The sequence below is a fragment of the Mchenga conophoros genome, linkage group LG20 (genome assembly GCF_057382185.1).
Source record: "Mchenga conophoros isolate Kocher_MC1m ecotype Shallow Benthic linkage group LG20, M_conophoros_male_GT1.1, whole genome shotgun sequence".
In the NCBI taxonomy this organism is placed as follows: Eukaryota; Metazoa; Chordata; class Actinopteri; order Cichliformes; family Cichlidae; genus Mchenga; species Mchenga conophoros.
The window spans coordinates 7,755,624-7,769,930 of NC_140545.1; the positions used below are offsets into that span (position 1 = coordinate 7,755,624).

At 42.3% G+C, this 14,307-nt stretch overlaps 2 protein-coding genes across 2 annotated transcripts; both read left to right on the top strand.

Annotated features, from left to right (window-relative positions):
• Positions 1–1,158: 1,158 nt before the first annotated feature.
• nsun5 (NOP2/Sun RNA methyltransferase 5) lies at positions 1,159–5,467 on the top strand. The gene is made up of 5 exons (XM_085258840.1): positions 1,159–1,537; positions 1,788–3,481; positions 3,883–4,090; positions 4,615–4,779; positions 5,180–5,467. Exons 2-5 carry the CDS (start codon positions 2,557–2,559, stop codon positions 5,367–5,369), a joined length of 1,488 nt encoding a protein of 495 aa, XP_085114966.1. The 5' UTR covers positions 1,159–1,537; positions 1,788–2,556; the 3' UTR covers positions 5,370–5,467.
• Positions 5,468–5,598: 131 nt separating this feature from the next.
• On the top strand, positions 5,599–12,569 carry LOC146550316 (uncharacterized). Its single transcript, XM_085258841.1, has 8 exons — positions 5,599–5,761; positions 5,873–6,034; positions 6,390–6,490; positions 9,635–9,721; positions 9,984–10,131; positions 10,511–10,590; positions 10,683–10,776; positions 11,244–12,569. Exons 2-8 carry the CDS (start codon positions 5,923–5,925, stop codon positions 11,651–11,653), a joined length of 1,032 nt encoding a protein of 343 aa, XP_085114967.1. The 5' UTR covers positions 5,599–5,761; positions 5,873–5,922; the 3' UTR covers positions 11,654–12,569.
• Positions 12,570–14,307: the final 1,738 nt, after the last annotated feature.

Sequence of the window (14,307 nt, forward strand, 5' to 3'; positions counted from 1 at the left end):
ATCTTTTGGTCTGAATCTTTTTTTATTTAATTTTTATAATATCCATCGTGACTCTCTTTTTCATCAGTGGAACTCTGTCCCAGTCTGCTCCACCACCGGGAGATTCTCCGCTGTCCACGATGTCTTCACTGTGGATGCCAGTGAACACAAGAAAACTAGCAAATATCATTCAACATTGATAGTGCCCACACAGCTGTGCAAGTTATTCATGTCATGAGCAATAGTGCACCCCTGTAAAATTTACAATTGCTTTGCTTTTGAAGTGTGCTTTGATAAACCCAGATTGTCCTCCTCTCCTTTTTAGACTATGTCTCACACCATCTGTGAGTTCAGGCTCAGGTAAGTTGGGACACTTTAGTTATCAATCTTGAGGAAAAGGCTGCATCACATTGATCTAAATTTTTTAAAGTAAAGAACAAGTTATTAGCAGAAAGAGCAACATGCTCAGCATTTTTTTTACAGTCTTTTAATCACATGGAGCCAGTTGACCAAATCACTATCATTAAAAATGTGGTATTATTCAATAAAGATAGTGGAAAATCACACCTCCACTCCATACCCCCAGACAAAAAGCAAACTGGTTATTGTGCAGTTTACTGTGCAGACTCAGTACAGAGCATCATCATGTATCCCAAATCCAGAATAGATTTATAGTCTGTGACATCATTGAAGTTGCAACTATCCTGTTTATGCCATGTTTAGAATGAACTGAATCCTGTCAATCGCTACTATTCATATCAATAAATATGTTCTTCAGAACATGCATTGATATTTGCTGTTGGAAAGCACACACAGCCTCCATAAAATCCATGTCAACTTATTTAGTAAAAATATAACTGCATTATCAAAATAGTTTCCACGTTTGCGATGTTTCAGTTCAAAAGTGTTTTAAATCTGCATCAGTGATTTATGTCATTAAATTACCTCGTGATCTTCTTTCTACCGCAGCAACTTAATGTAGCCAGATGGGCTACTCGCCTTCCGTTTTTTTCTTCTCTCATTCTCTCTCGCTCGCTCTACCACCCTCGCTCTCTTTCCGCTGCACTCGCTCCTTGTATCAGGTGATTGGGTTAATTGGGAACCCACCCACATCAGCAAGAGCCGATTATATGACAGCTACAGCGCAGCAGTCTGTTTAATTCTGCCATTGCGGAGAGAGGTGTTCGTGTTATCTCCACCAATGAGAGTATAGTGCCTCCGGTCCTGGGGGTTTCACTGCTGTACTCACCCCTCCATGACAAATTGCCCAACCTAAATTGGAAGAGTGAACTGCCTTCTCAGCTGCTGTTGTGAACTCCTCCTTGGTGGAGTCTGTTGTCTTGTCTTGTTTTTATTAAGTAGGCTTACCTTGTTTTGGGTTCGCCTGGTGTTCTATTTTACCCTGGACTGTTGCTCGTACCCACGCTTCTGTGATCGGGCTGAAGTGATTCTCTGCCCGAGTGTCGTGCTGGGACTCTAAATCGCCTGGGTGGCCGGTCTCAGCCGGTGGGGAGCCAGACCGGCCTACGCCTGAGAATAATTATTACCAGCACGAGTGGTAGTTTGACCCGTGGGGAATAAGCCTTTTGTTTGTTTGTTTGTTTGTGTGTGTGTGTGTGTGTGTGTGTGTGTGTGTGTGTGTGTGTGTGTGTGTGTGTGTGTGTGTGTGTGTGTGTGTGTGTGTGTGTGTGTGTGAGTGTGAGAGATTTCTTTTATTAAAGTGTGTTTTAGTCTTTTTATGATTTGTAGCGAGCCTGACGCTCAGTGTCCTCTTATTCTTTTAACATATTTTTCTGTGTTTAATTCAGTGAAGGAGGACGAGCCAGTGGCCCTGGGACCTCAGGTGGTGGGTCGTTTTCACACTTTCTTTTGTACAGCACTGGGTGGTCTGCAGTGATTCTTTTTGTGTGATTTCCTTTTGGTTCCACGGCTGCTGGTAAGTCCCAGTTCCACGATGGTTTTATTTTTACTGTAGGACACTGTCAATAATGATGCTACATCTTGACCTTTAATATTTTATTTATAAAATATTATTTATAATATTTTATTCATTTCTATAAATAAAACTGTTTTAATATTGGAAGCCAACCTGCCTCAGTGTGCATCCTTGAATCTATGCGGTCTTCTTTTATTCCTTTTATCTATTTTTCTTAAATATATTTCCTGGGGGTGCAATTCCCCTGGGTGGCGTTGTCAATTTATTTTGTTCATAACCCCGCCGACCACTTGGTCACATTAAGTCTTGCGATTCATGACAAGCCACGCTGTTAAAGCATCTCAAGGAGAGAACATTTGAGGACAACTTGTTTGCATTGGAGCCAGGCACCAGAGGGCGATAGAGATGTTTTCTACTGTCTTTGATCCGGCACCAGTTACTACTACTTACGTCAAAAGAAAAACAGTGCGTCAACGAGTACTTCCGGTGTCGTGACCCCTCCTCTCACGTGTGCACGGAGGAAAAGTATAGAAGAAGCTGCTTTTACAGAGCTCAAATAAACTCGCTCGTTGTTTCCTGCTCAGAACTAAAGAAAGAAAAGGAGTGTTTGAGCGCAGTAGGGAAAAAAACCCTCTTTCGCCATGGCTCTGTACCTGAAAGCAGCAGAGATCACGGAGAAGGTCGAGGGTAAACAGGGGGCTTTGAAAACTCTGGTTTACGACAGTCAATTCAAGAACATCAAACAGCTGTTCGCTCTGGTTTGTGAGACCCAGAAGTTTTCCTCCGTCCTGCAGGAGATCATCGAGTCCACCAAGCTACTCAGGCATACCAAGCTAAAGATGCCCCTAGCTAAGGTGCTCGTGTACGACCTGTTGATAGGCCAGGGGCTGAAGTGTGGCGGATCCTGGAAGGCCATGATGATGAAGCATCGCTCCAGACTGCAGGCGGAGTTGGCTCGCATGAAGGTGAAGCAGAAGGTAAGCAGGAATGAAGACCTGCTTCCTTGCAGTGTCAAGCACCCCGCTGGAGACCAGTTGCCCAGATATGTACGTGTGAACACTCTGAAGACCACTGTGGAGGATGTTGTGGACTACCTGAAGAGGGATGGCTTCTCCTACCTGGGGAAGGCTTCCAGGCTGGAAGACTTATCCCTGAAAGACAGATACTTTTTGAGTGACCTGCACCTGCCAGAGCTGCTGGTCTTCTCTCCTAAAACTGACTTCCATGACCACTTCCTGTACAAAGCAGGCCACATAGTTCTGCAGGACAAAGCCAGCTGCCTCCCCGCTCATCTCCTTAGTCCTCCACCTGGTAGCCACATCATTGATGCCTGTGCCGCACCTGGCAACAAAACCAGCCAGCTGGCAGCCATCATGAAGAACAAGGGCAGGCTGTTTGCTTTTGATTTGGATGGAAAGCGCTTGGCCACCATGTCAACGCTCCTGCTCCGTGCAGGGGTCACCTGTCAGCAGCTGGCCAACCAGGACTTCCTGAAGGTGGACCCCGACAACCCGCAGTATAAGGATGTTGAGTACATCCTGCTCGATCCCTCCTGCAGTGGTTCAGGTAGAGTGACCAGTTATCCCTGTGTTTGTATGACTGCAGTAGGGTTCTTTATAACATCTGTGCATATGTATCTTCAATTTATGACACTTTAGTTTACTTTGAATGCAAAATGTATCATATTTATTTCATTTTTAAACATTGAATTTGTTGTTTATGTAACAAACCTTAGTCACAGATGTGGGTGTCCAGAGTAGAAACTGGAATAGAAACCCGTTTAGGCATCACCGATCCATCCTTCCTCTCTCAAGTTCAAGCAAATACTGCAAAACTTTGCTGCGTTTCACAAGTATAAGCAAGAATCAGAGTCCCAGTGTGCAAATAAAGAAACAAACAGCTTAATTATAGTAAAAAAAACAACAACAACCAAAAAAGCATTGTAACCTGTGTGTGACGGGGTTCAGGTATGGTGTGCCTCCAGGACAACACTTCTGCTGACCAGGAGAAGGAGCAGGCTCGTCTGGCCTCTTTGGCCTCCTTCCAGCTGCGCTGCCTTAACCACGCTCTCAGGTTTCCCAGCCTGAAGCGCCTGGTCTACTCCACCTGCTCCATCCACAAACAGGAGAATGAGGAAGTGGTAGCTGCCTGTCTGCAGCAGAACCCCGGCTTCAGGTAGCAACAGTCTGAAGACATTCAGACTGTTTATTTATCATTTTAAAGCATTCTATTCTCATTTAGCTCTCTAGACGATGAAACCTGGAGATTTTTATTTTTTTATTTTTCTGTGATCTCTCCACCTTGACACACATGCATGTTATAGTAGCAGTACTGCATTGTAGTGTTGTCAATAAAATTGGACATTACAGGTGTGTGAGACCATTTTCAGGACTATGCAATGACACTGACGGCACAAGATTTAAGATTTTCATTAAATGAGGACTGTGACAAAGTGCAGTTAGCGACAGTGAAATAATTTCAAATATCCATAATACATATGTAATGGGGGGTGTTACGGTTTTGTTTGTAAGTGTAGAGATGCAGGCTGAGGTAGCTTTTACTAACTCAAATCATGTTTAAAAAAAATGCAACAAACGTTCAGGTGTTCAGTGTTGGGGTTTTGCTCCCTGAGGTATGTTATTTATGCCAAACTGGTTGTTAGAAGTTTTATTCAAATCCTTTCGTGTCTCCCCGTCCAGACTGGTTCCTCTGTTGGCTGAGTGGCCTGAGCGAGGCCTGGAGCCCCTCCCACAGTGTCTGCGTGCCAGCACTGCCAAAACCCTCACGCACGGCTTCTTCGTGGCCCTGCTGGAGAAACGCAGCGAGCCTGGAAATACAAAGCAGGAACTGGCTGTTCAGATAAGGTGAATACTTGAGTGTCATGTAAACTTACAAAAATAACCTTAACACCAGCTGTTACATTGAGTTATGGCCATGCAGGTCTGCGCACACATCTGTATGGTTAGCTAACAGTGTGTTTAGCTAAATAGTTTTTAGTTGTGTCTGTTATATTTGACTTTCTGTATTTGTTCCCTGTCTGCTCATAAAAACATTGAATTTGTCAGTAATTTTTTTTCTTTTAGTTTAATTCTGTAACACTGTCTAGATCTGTTCAAATCTTTGTTTTGGGATAAAACATGATTACCTGATCAAAGTGGCTATGCAACTTATTATTTTAATGTTTCTCTCAACAGTAGTACTGCGGAAGTTTCCTGTAGTGTTTTTAGATGAGTAGGTTGACTCTTGCTCTTTACTCCGTCACAGCGGCCCAGAGGTGAAACCAAGCAATCTGCCTTCCTCTGAGAAGAGACCTGCAGCTTCAGAAGAAGACTGTGAAGCTTCAGAGACAGAGGACAGACCAACACCTGTAGGAGGACAGACTGGCAGCAAACCCAACAATAAGAAGAGGAGGAAGAGGAAGAAAAAAAAGAAGGGGGCAGAAACTGCAGAGTGAAATTTAAAATTGGACTGCTGCACAGTTCGTCTGGATGAACAGTGCTGTTGATTTCTAACTGAGATGTAACTGAAAAGTAAAGATACTTTTTATTTTTACTGCGTCTCATCTGTGTGTTATTGGTGTTGCTTGTTTTCGAGATATGTTTTCAGGTATTTTAGTCCCCTCCTGAATTATCCAGCAGGGGGCAGCAATCAGCAGCCAGCCTGCCTGTAGAGTGATTTTTATTTCCGGTAAAACAGCGTCAGCTATTGGTGGAAACAGTGGTGTGTTTTGTAACTGTTACCAAACTCTTTTGTAACTGATAAATGTTTCAATTTGACGGCGATAAGCGGTGACCTGCAGTGCTGCGTGCCGGCTTTGAGTCCAGCAGGTCTTTTGGCGTACACGGAGTAAGTCACTTGAACACGAATGTATTAGTACCGGTTAATGCACGACACCGCTCCCAGCAAGGACACTTATTAAAGTTTTCCTCTTTCTTTTATTTACAACTGGGGAAAAAGTAAGACAGCAGGCCGCCTCCAGCAGCTTCTCCCTCGGCCCTGACAGCAGAATGTCCTCGTTACCCAAAGTGACACTGTCCGGAGGTTTGGAGATCTGCCGGGTCCTGAACGGGATGTGGCAGGTGTCCGGGGCGCACGGAGCGGTGGATAAAGTCAGGGCAGGTGAACAGTAAACCCCGGGTAGCTATAACTTAAAAAAATAGCTAGGTGTCTTGATTTTTATTTTATTTTCGTATGCTTCATTCATTCAGTGAATTTATTAGGTACAGTTACAGTGCAGTTTAATACAATAATCCTACAATAAATGAAGCCCTCATGTAGAGTTGTACTGTTGGTCTATTTTAATTGTTCTGGGATAAATAAACAATAATAGCTAAAACGTATCTGGGCAAACTAAGGATGATAATTAAAGCTGGACTGATACACTAGAAATGATTCACACTACTCTAAGCTCCACCACGCGTCGCCTTATCTGTGCTACTTTTCTCTGCTTTCCTCTTTCCTTTCATGTCTGTAGTTGAGGCCATGCAGGAGTATGTAGATGCTGGTTTCACCACATTCGACATGGCAGACATTTACGGGCCTGCAGAGGAAATCTTTGGACAGTTTAACAGCCAGGTAAGTGTGTATATACTGAATTCAGTATTACTTACACATCGCCAAATCACCACAGCAGTTACTTCAAACCACTTTATATTGTAAGGTAAAGGCTCTAAAATATTAGAAAGAAACCCCAAGAATAAAATGACCCCGTATGAGGGACCACTTGGTGAGAGTGTGAAGGAAATCTCCCTTTGAACTGGAAGAAACTGCAGACAGAACCAGACTTTTTTGGGGTGAGGGGAAGACCATACAGTATAATAAACACCCTACAATATCAGAAAGAAACCCCAGCAATTACACAATCCCTTATGAGCAACCGCTTGACAACAATGAGAAGAAAAAAGCCATTTTAATTTGAAGAAACCTCAGTTTTGCCAACCATTTGCCAGCTTTATTCAATGTGCTGGAAGATATCAATACAGGTAAATTAAACTTGAGTGAGGAGGGATGGGGGACTCTTACTACTGTGATGTTTAAAATCTGATGTCTACACGGTTGCAGTTGGAGTGATGTACCGCAGCTAGGGCTGGGCAAAACGATTATTTTCCTAATCGATGAATCTAGCGATTAATTTTTCGATGCATCGATTAATCTAACGATTCATTTTTCAATCCGATTCGATTTCGATTCGATTCGATTAATGATTTTCTCCCCCATTATTTGACTTGTATAGCAATTTCACATTTACTAATTTATGTATATAAATGAAAAACACAAATTTATTCATTTGAAGACCTTTTAATAAAAAAAAAATTGCAAAATAAAGTTGTAGAGGTCGTACAATCAATACAATAGAGATAGCATTTAACAAGAAATGAAATGTGCAAACATATATAAAATTAAGGAAAAGTTAACAAAACATTTCAAATAAATAGCAACAATGGTGTCTTTAAACAAACAAAATGTAACATTCACTTTGCTTTCTGCCAAAAAGTGCTCTTCATTCACAAAACAAAATCCACAATAACATTGTACTACAATCTGCTGTTTTTAACAAAAAATTAAATGTTTTGCAAAACAAATATAAAGGAAATCATAGCAAAAAATTAATAATATACAAACAGCAGCAATGGCGTCTTTGAACAAATAATGAAATGACAAGTTACCCCTAAGTAGGACTCTGTGACCAGACTTGTCCAAGCATCAGTGGTAAGGGAGATTTTGGATGTGGCTTTTTTTAGTTCATTCCTTAGTCTCTCCACTGAAGTTTCATACTTTCTCTCCATCATGCTTGTAAAATGACGCTTAGACGGCAGAGTGTAACCTGGTTGGAAAGTGGTCAGCATTTCTTTGAATCCCTCACCCACAGCAAGTGGTCTCTTGTCTTTTAAAATCATAGATAAGACGCTCTCAGTAAGTACAGCCACCTCCTGGGGGGTGCATGGTGTACTTCTTCTCTGACAGTAGTCCTCCAGACTTTTCTGTTTATTCCTGAAATCATAAACCACACACAGCACACAGATGAATTCGAATAATTACTAAATAATTATATGGAAAGCATAATATCAAAATAATTTGATAAGGATCTGGTTGAGATAGATAGATAGATACACACATACTGTTATGCCATGTGCTTTCATAGCATAACAGTAAGAGGTTAATGATAATCCCCAATGTTGAACATATGATATGCAGTAATCATGATGGCTGGAAAAGATAACGTTTAAACACCCAGGGCTGATGGCACCTTTACTGGTGCACTGCTTTCTAGTCATTAGATGGCATAACTTTGACCTATAAGATCAAGCTGGAGAAGCATTATGTATAAAAACAGCGTTCAAATAGGATGAAACACATTAAATTTGACAAATCAAGAGTTCGTTGTCATTTTGCTTTTGCAAGCACTTTAACAATGTTGTAATAGTGTCCACGACGGCTACGTTTAGCAGGTGGTGCATTATCCTTGTTAACATTTCTCCTGCGGCCAATTCGCTGTCTCACATTTTTGTCTTTCGCCGATTCTGATAATCAGCCTGCGTGCATTCCGACTCATTTTGCCAGCATGGGCCACAAACAAAACAACAACAACAACAACTAAACAGCAGCTGCTATATGTTACTGCTCAGCAGCTTAAATTAGTTTTGTATTTACGGAGGTTGGGTGTTTATCTCTGTGTCTATGAGTGAGTGTACGTCTACGTGGGGGGGTCTGGATGAATTAACGGGTAAAAACTAGCGTTAGTAAAAAAGTTAAACTTACGGTGGTTTGTCCTTTGCAGGAGCTGCTCCTGGATGCAGTCGTTTGAGGTGCTGGTGCATAGCCGTCGTGCTTTTATGATAGGCCATTTCCACCTCACAAAGCCGGCAAACGACTGAATCACTTCCTTTTCTGTTAAAATATCCCCATACTGTAGAGCTGCGTGTTCGGGTGGAGTGATTTAAGTTGACTGCAACTGCCTCACTCATGATTTCGCTACTCGCTGCCGCCATGTCTTTTTTTGAAAGTGACGACGCATCGACGCAGATTTTTTTACGTCGACGTATTTTTTGCGTCGACGTAATCGATTACGTCGACGCGTTGTCCCAGCCCTAACCGCAGCGTGTTTGTATGTGTGATATTAACAAGGAAAAGATGAACTACAGAGAGCAGAAAGGGTAGAGCAGGGTTCCTGATTTAGAGACAGAAACCTGTGTAATTTTCTGTCATATGCTGAGAATGACTTATTTGACAGTAAATAACGACCTTGCCTTGGGAGATCTTGACAGGACCTTGCCAAGTATTTTGTAGGAAAACACAATTACATCAGAATTTAAAGACAAGAGATAAAATAAACCTGTATTAGTCCCGCACGTGGGAAAAGTTTTGTGTCACAGCAGAAAGTGGTGATATTTTTTTAGCATTGGTTATTCACAGAGGTGCAGATACTTGCTGTGCACTTTAAGACACTCCCACACTCACCAGTGCCAGTGTGTGCACTTAGGTCAGTTGATGCAATATCAGCTGATGTGTTGTGGCAGTCTGATGGTATCAGCCTTTGTCAGCCGTTCACCTGGAATAATGTGCAGATGATCGGAAACCCCATATAAAGAAAACCCATCCACATATACTATTTAACTCTTCCACCCTTAATTCAGAATTAGTGTGTTCAGTCTAGCTGTTAAATGTAACCCCGCTCAGTCACTGGTGTTTTTTCAACTTTTATCTTTGTTTGATCTTTAGCTGAAGTCCAAATCCTCTGGGAGTCTCAGCCCAGCTCTGCAGGGTTTGACTAAATATGTACCAAGACCTGGACTGATGGAGCGCAAGGTGAGCCACTCAGCAATGCTCAGTCTGCTGTGCTTTTAACAGTGAGACCGGTTTTATCCACTAGAGAGCAGTGCATGTCTTTATTAAGAATCAAATCATAACCTCGCCAGTATTTCTTTTCTGTCTTTATCTCTACGAATGGCTTGAAATAGATACTGTTAGGTTTGATTCTAGTATCAGTCCATAAAATCCAGCACTCAGCTTTGACATTTTTTGATGTTTCTGGGAGAAGAAATCAGCTGAACTCTCTCTGTTCTTGCAGGTGGTGGAGAAGGCGTTGCAGCGGTCCATGACTCGAATGCAGGTGGACACCCTGGACTGTGTTCAGTTTCACTGGTGGGACTATGGGGACAAGAGATATCTGGAGGCACTGGGTCACCTCTCTGACCTGCAGCAGGAAGGAGTCATACGTATGTGCGCTGTACTACTAAATGCACAATTTATAAATGAACGGACAACATATAATTATAATATAAACTCATAAGATTTTAAGAGTGACAAAAATGAATGACAAAAAATTGCTTTGCACTCTGGGAGAAACTGAGGAGAACAACATAAATGTATATAAACACAAGAATTAGACTCTTTTGGTGGCTAATCATGGTTTAATATCAGCGTGCACTTTGATATAGATAGAAAAACACATACACACAGATTTGGTTTTGACTCTTAACAACAAATCTTGACTAATGTGTGTTGTTATTGCATTGCATGAAATCTTGACTACAGTACCAGAGGTGTGCTGGTTCCCAGACACACAAGTTAAGAATCTGACTATTTTTTCCTCAGGTGAGCTCGCCCTCACTAACTTTGACACACAGAGGTTGGAAGAGATCACCAGCAAAGGCATCCGCATTTCCAGCAACCAGGTAACACATCCCTCTACGTGTGAGAACACTGCTCCATCACATTTAGGATAGTCTTCCTCTTCTCTTTGTGTTTAATGTGGCCGTCTGTGCAGGTTCAGTACTCGGTGATTGACCAGCGACCAGCAGCCAGGATGGAGCAGTTCTGTGTCGCCAACAACATTAAGCTCCTCACTTACGGCACGCTCGGTGAGATATAACTCCTTTATTTGCATGCAGTCATCTTACATTAGCAATATTCGACTTCAGTCTCTCTTCAGTAGACGTTACTTCATCTCTAGTCGTGCGAGTTGTGCATTAATATTGTTGTGTGGGACTGTAAAATGGTGGGTTTCTGAGATGGAGTCAGATGACATGACGACACATCCTCTTTCTCTCTCCCTTGCTTTCATTTTTTCCCCTCCCACCTTCTATTTTCTTCTAACTTTCCCTCCCCTCTGCATCCCATCCTCCTCCTAACCACTATGGTCTCCATGTACGCCTCTTTTCCTCCATCACTTCTCCCCTCCCTTCATGTTTTCCCTACTGTTTCTTACTTATCTCCATCCTTCCGCCCCATCTGTCCTCCCTCTTCTCCCCTCTCTCCACCCTGACACTTTTAACTCCTTCATCCGCCCCCCCTACATTTCACTTGCATCCATTTTTTCTTGGTGCAGCTGGCGGTCTGCTCTCTGAACGCTATCTCAGAAAGGTGGAGCCTATATCTAGGGTGGAGCTCTACACCGCCTCCCTTTCCAAGTACAAGAACATGATCAACACTTGGGGTGGCTGGAGTCTTTTCCAAGATCTCCTCGGCACCTTGGAGACGGTAGCCAAGAGACGTAACTCCTCAATAGCCAGCGTGGCGATGCGTTACGTGCTGGACCGGCCTGCAGTGGGTGGAGTCATTGTGGGTTGCCGGCTAGGCGTCGCAGGGGCGGGGCAGCACATCAGTGACAGCCTGCGAAGCTGCAGCTCTGACCTGCAGCTGACGGCTGAAGATCTCTCCGCCATCGAAGCAGTGACACAACGCTCCAGGGACCTCATGGCGATCATCGGGGACTGTGGGGACGAGTACAGGAACTAAAGAGGGCGGGGGGACTGACTAACTGGATGTGACAGATCGCTGCAGAGGAGGAGGAAATACGAGGGAATAGAAAGATCTCCCACAGCACATGGAAAAGAAAAAAAAAAGCAATATTTTTTGGTGTTTTTAATGAATTTTTTCTTTGACTTTTAAAACCCTCCACCCCCCAAAAAGCAACCTAAGAACCCCTTTATTTGGAATAATGTGTTTTAAGAAGCTTCTCCTTGAATGCAGTCGCACTGAGATACTCAGTTATACATTCAAGTGTCAAGTGTGTCCTTAAGCCTTAAACATTCAGAGAAATTTCTCTTTTTGTATCTCCTTAAAATAAATGTATTTTTCCATTAGCTTTAGTAAATTAAAATAAAGCTAAAGTTGCATCTTGCAATGAACATAGGACCAAAATATATGAATGTATGTAACATATTCTATTTACTCACAGGGTGTGGTGTTCAGTGATGTGTAAGGATGTAGGGTAACCTGGAGCACTGTTGTACTAAATGAATTTAAGACAAAAGCATGTTATTAATCAACGAGCTCTATCATTTGGACTTTATAATAAAAGATAAATACTTATTGCAAATTTAGCAGTGGAAGACGTAACCAGGTGATGGATAACTCTGTTATTTCTTGTCAACAAAATTCATACAACTCCCGATTTTCATCAGAAATGTATGGGGAATTATGCTTACGTGTATGCACATTTTCTTTTTTCAAAATATTTTGAACGATGCTTTTGTCATGTACCTGGAAAGACTAATGACAGGGAAGACGAATACGGGAGTGCGATAATGTTATTTAATGTTTTCATCTTTTCGGTTGACTTTCTCATTTCTCTTCTTACTAAATGATCTTTTTTTCTTTCGGATGTCTATCATGTTCACGAATGTCAATGTGAAGCAATAAAAAATAAGGTAAAAAAAGACAGAGTGTGCTGCTTTTGTATGAAGGATGATGAAATTCTGTGTTTGTGGTGTTTGAAGAGTTAGGGCATAATTATTGTAAAATCCCTGTGAATAATCTGTGTGTGCGCTGCATGACTGAATTTTATTTTGCATGTATTTCGCATGTGTGTTTTGAAGGTGCTCAAGAAGCAGCAATCTAATGTGACAGGAGGCGACCGCCTGTGGTCAACAGTACGACAGCGTTCCAGAGAGAAACAGCCAGCCTGTGTGCAGCCACAGCACCTACAGTGTGTGGAGAGTGTAAACATACAGCCACATACTGTACTTGCACGCACGCAGTCTGTCAGTGCGTTTCACTTTGCTCCCTCACACACCCCCAGGTGACACACTCTGTCCATCTCAAACACCAGACAGAGTCGTGCGGCGCTATGGGAGGCCAAAGGTGATGAGGTCCTGAAATTCAGTGTAGGATTGAAGTCAGGTACGAGGACGGGGAGGATCTTATTGTCTTATTAACACCAAAGCAAAACTTGCATTCAGTGTTTGTGGGTTCAAGAACTCTTTATCCAAAAATAACACTTATTTATGTACTCGATTAATATTACACTGATCACAGATGTCTTCTTCAGGCATTTTAATTTTGAATCTATAGGTTAGGATACAATAAAGTGTTGGTATAAATAGGCAGTGTGTTGGAAATCACTTAAACTCAGTATTTATTTGAATAATACAGAAAGAATGTATATTATACATTTTTGTGTGTTTTTGAACTTTGAATTTTGAAAATTCAAAGAAAAAACTTTTGAAAACTCATTTTAAATATGATGTAAGCAAGAAGTGTGGACATGGTCATGTTCAGATTTTGAGATGTTGATTTTTTTTTTTTTTTGTGTCCCGTTTGGATCTTTAGCCATCAGAATTGTTGTCTTAAGGCCAAGAAAGATGCCAAGCGGATTTATTTTACCAAGTGGATCATCATGGCCTTGCCATATTGGTCCATTTGATTGACCTTTATTATAATTATGTATTTATTTTATTTTCGGTTGCTACAAACGGGACAGACATGACTGGGGGATAGGACAGGGAGAAAGAATGAAAGAAAGAGAGGGAAAGAAAGAAAACCAGAGGGGAGAAGAGACAGTGAGAAGGGGGGGAAGAAAGAAAGAAAAACAAACAAAACACCTGGATCACCTGTATGGAGGAAAAAAAACAGAAGAGAAAGCAAACAACAAAGAGCAACATAATAAAAAAAGCACTATCACAATAAACTAGCTAGCAGTAGATAACAGTAGATACTAAATATTAAACGATATTGTGCAGCATGCAAGATAGACAGCGCACAATGTGCTTTGAGGCAGCAGCCAAGAAAGGTGTAGTCCGCGTCTGTGAACACCCGTGTGCACACCTGTGTGGATCAGCATGCTTGTATTCCAAAGGTTTCTCTATGTAACGATCTGCTAGGGAGTGTGGGGAGCCATAGCCCCGTCCCCCAGGGTATGAAGCAGGTATGGAGGAGATCCAGGCTCCAGATATCCAGAGGCCCCAGAGTACAAGGACCCGAGGAGGACCACCAAAAGTGGGGGAACCGTGCCACCCTCCTGGGAAAAGCTGAGTAGAGCCCCAAACGAGAGGTCACCCAGCAGCTATGGAGCAAAGGTCAGAGGGGGTTGCAGTGGCGTGCCCGTGGGCTCTGCCAGCAGCAGCAGCCATCATTGAGATGGGTTTTTTTTCAAGAAGGCTAAATTAAAT